General features: G+C 35.9%; 1 protein-coding gene across 1 annotated transcript in view; it reads left to right on the top strand.

Annotated features, from left to right (window-relative positions):
• The window catches only part of LOC107479765 (endoglucanase 6), a 4661-nt gene extending 1704 nt beyond the window's left edge, over positions 1 to 2957 (top strand). The window contains exons 4-7 of the mRNA XM_016099867.3: positions 882 to 971; positions 1098 to 1896; positions 1984 to 2064; positions 2153 to 2957. Coding sequence (XP_015955353.1) covers positions 882 to 971; positions 1098 to 1896; positions 1984 to 2064; positions 2153 to 2451 — 1269 coding nt within the window. The 3' untranslated portion in view covers positions 2452 to 2957. The remainder of the gene's footprint in view (positions 1 to 881; positions 972 to 1097; positions 1897 to 1983; positions 2065 to 2152) is intronic.
• Positions 2958 to 4054: the final 1097 nt, after the last annotated feature.

Here is a 4054-nt window from a genome sequence, read left to right as displayed (position 1 = left end):
TTGGAACCTATAGAGTTTTAATTCAACCTTCGATTCTATATGAAATAAAAAAACATTTTAGTGCTATTTAAGTGTTAACATAATGATAGTGGTCCAAAACAAAATTGGTTTGTATGTTCAATGTGAACAGAAACCTATAAAGATAGGAGCCCTGTCATCTCATGGATTCCGGAAGGGGCAGTTTTGTCCTTTTATCACGGCCACAGACACTTTCAACCGTACATAATTGATATTTGTCTGGTACCGGATCCTAACCGTCCCCTGGAAGGGTTTATTCATTCCCATCACACAAGGTATAGTATATTACCATTATGCCATGATGTCACGTGGATACACTGTCGGTGCAATCCGTCTCTTGCGCTTTTCCTTTCTCGGTTGAAATTACACTTTAAATGGGTTAAGTTTGGTCTACAGCCTAACCCAGCGAGTAGTTCCTGTTCATCATCCAACCATTAATGCCATGTCAGGCTGTTGGGAGTTTACTACTACCGTTTCATTGGACCTTTTTTACTTTCGGTGCGGTGCTACCTTTTACGTTGCCTTTTTGACTGGCCCATCCACCCTTGTTACTGTTTGTGTCAGTGTTCTGGTTCCCCTTATGCGTGAAGAAACATGTTGCATTTAATTAATCATTTATCACTTGCATTGCTGAAGAAAGTTGTTACATTCATTCACACACTAATTCTATATTTCTATCTGTTATGTGTTTTAGTTGCACCTATTAAATGAAGATACCATATATTCGACTTGCCATTAATTGTTAGCATTCTATACAAGTAACATTTAACTAATGAGAATAATAGTGGTATTCCATTGGATTTATATATATACTCTTGGACCGGCTAATTAAACTGATTGTGTGTGGTTTTGATGAATTTCAGCTATTTGATTTTGCGGATAAATACAGAGGTAAATATGACAGCAGTATTACAGTTGCACAGAAGTATTACAGATCCATCAGTGGCTACAATGTAAGAATTATTTTTCTTGTTCAATTGCCTTTGCCTTCGCAACACAACATTTTAAGACAATAAATGAACATGTGCAATGCAAGTATGGATAAGAGGGAATTAATTAATGTGTAATTGGATCCACAGGACGAGTTGCTCTGGGCTGCTGCATGGTTGTATCAAGCATCTAACAACCAATACTACTTGGATTACCTTGGTAGAAACGGTGATTCCATGGGTGGAACTGGTTGGGGCATGACTGAATTCGGTTGGGACGTTAAATATGCTGGGGTTCAAACACTAGTGGCCAAGTTCCTAATGCAAGGGAAAGCAGGTCACAATGCAGCATTGTTTGAAAAGTATAAACAGAAGGCTGAGTATTTCATGTGTTCATGCCTTGGAAAGGGTTCTCGCAACGTTCAGAAGACCCCTGGCGGTCTCATCTTCCGCCAGAGATGGAACAATATGCAGTTTGTGACAAGTGCATCTTTCTTAGCCACTGTCTACTCCGATTACCTTGCTTCGTCTCGTGGAACCTTGAGGTGTTCTTCTGGCAGTGTTGCTCCTGCTGAGCTTCTCAATCTTGCCAAGTCTCAGGTGGATTACATTCTTGGGGACAACCCAAGAGCCACCAGTTACATGGTGGGGTATGGAAGCAACTTCCCTCAGAGAACTCACCATAGAGGTTCATCCATTGTTTCCATCAAGGTTAACCCTTCATTTGTTAGTTGCCGTGGAGGCTATGCAACTTGGTTTAGCAGCAAGAAAAGCGACCCCAACCTACTCACCGGTGCTCTTGTTGGTGGTCCTGATGCATATGATAATTTTGCTGATGAAAGGGACAACTATGAGCAAACTGAGCCAGCAACCTACAACAATGCTCCTTTGATTGGTATTCTAGCAAGATTAAGTGGAGGTCATGGTCGCTATAACCAGCTCCTTCCAGGTACATATAGTGATCAGTGCCAAATATTTTCTAGGTTGATTTGAACTAGCATTAATAATTAACCAAGTACTATTTTCTTCCTTACAGTTGCTGTTCCAGCTCCCAAGCCTGTTGTCACCAAGCCCCAACCATCATCCCCTGTTAGTCCCAAGTTAACTCCTACTCCAGGTACTCTTTGGTTATTGTCATACTTAAATCATAGTATGTGGTTGTGAATTGTGATTCAAAACTGAACCAAAGGCCATATGTGTTTCAGTTTCAGGAGCAGGTCCAATATCCATTCAACAGAAAATGACCACTTCATGGTTTGCCGGTGGAAAAACATACTACAGATACTCAACAGTGGTCACTAACAAATCCAGCAAGGATCTCAAGTCTCTCAATCTTTCAATTTCCAAGCTTTATGGTCCAATCTGGGGCCTCACTAAGTCTGGGGACTCGTACACTTTCCCATCGTGGCTTCCCTCATTATCAGCTGGTAAAAGCCTTGAGTTTGTCTACATTCATGCTGCCTCTCAAGCCGACGTCTCGGTTGCTAACTACTCGTTGGCCTGAGATTGATCAATTTGGTTTGAAGTGAGATGGGAATGTTTCTGCTCTGTTGTGTAAGAAATGTGCAGCAATGAGTGGAAGTGGTTCTTTTCATTTTCCTCTTCCATTTCGTTGTCAAATTTTCTTTTCTTGTGTATTTTGCATTTAATTAGGTTAGATTTCTTTTAAGAAAAATAGGTAGAGTTATATATAAGATGGAAGGACCGGAGAAGAAAGGAGTGAAGAGACAAATAAGTGCTCATCCTCTCTCTTCTTCGCTTTACAACTTATATACAGTGCGTGAGTGAATGAGTGATATAAGACAAGACAGAAAATGAGCTATTGTTGACGAGTTTCAAAAATGGGAAACTTGTCAATACTTGGAAGAGTTCAGAGAAGAGTCATCACTAGTAATTTTTTAACAGCTTTGGATGTCTTTTCTATGTTGTGATGTTGTAAGCTTTGCAGCATTTTGTATTTCGAAGGATAACAGTTTGTGCAATAGTAATATATGTATTTGTGATGTGCAATTCTTTTTTGCAAATTTGTTAGTGAGATTTATTCATATCTGTACACTAAAATTCCTAAAACAATTATATTTCACTATCTATGGCATGAACCTTGCATAACAATGTTCTTTTCGCAATAAGGCTTTCAGCCCGTTTGGAACAGCGCAAGCTATTTTTTTTGTTGACTTTTGAATTATGAAAGTCACAATAGATGTTTGGCATTATTTAAAAAAAAAAACTTTTAACTAATTTATAATTTTTTGAAGAAGTTTTTTTTATAAGTTATTTTATTATTTTCTTAAAAAAAATTAGTTTTAAAATAAAAATATCTACTTTCATTTTTGACACCCTCCATCACCATTTTCACTCTAGAAGCATTGACCTTTTATCATTATTTTCATGCAATGTTGATCTTCCATCATTATTTTCACACAATCTTCTATCTACTTTAAGTATTGACCCTCCACCATCATTTTTACGTAATGATTCATCTGCTGAAAGTATTGATCTTCTACCACCATTTTAAAACAATGTTCTATTTGAATCACCTATTTCATATATTTCTTAAAGTTATTTTTTATTATTTTATCACTCTATTTTTATTATTAAATTTGTATTTAACATTGTGTGTGATATAAAATCTCAGTTTTAATTTTATTTTTTTCACATGTGATTTTATTTTTATATAACTTGCTATTATTTTAATAGTTAGTTATAACAAGTTCTTGAGTTATTTATTCAACACTATAACTTTAAAATAAGTATTTTTATAACTAAAAATCCAAACAAATAATAACTTATTTATAAGTTGTTATTAATAAAAGTCCTTGTACGTTAAACTCTTTTTCCAAAAGAACTTATTTAAGTTGTTTAGAATTTAGATACAAAAATTGCAAACTTAAAAACCTCTGCAAATTAACTACATACAAAAAACAACTAATAATCCTTTAAATAAAAGTCTCTTGGACAAGTTTGGCGGCGAAAGCTAGTGCACTCCAGATAAAGTAGGGAGTGCAGCACTCCTTAAAAGTTAACCTACTATCAAAAGTTATCAGGTAAATTTAATTTATGTATTATTGTTATTATTTTTTTTTCACTATCGTTTTAGCTAGCTATAG

The sequence above is a fragment of the Arachis duranensis genome, chromosome 3 (genome assembly GCF_000817695.3).
Source record: "Arachis duranensis cultivar V14167 chromosome 3, aradu.V14167.gnm2.J7QH, whole genome shotgun sequence".
Classification (NCBI taxonomy): Eukaryota; Viridiplantae; Streptophyta; class Magnoliopsida; order Fabales; family Fabaceae; genus Arachis; species Arachis duranensis.
This window is presented reverse-complemented; position numbering and strand designations above follow the sequence as displayed.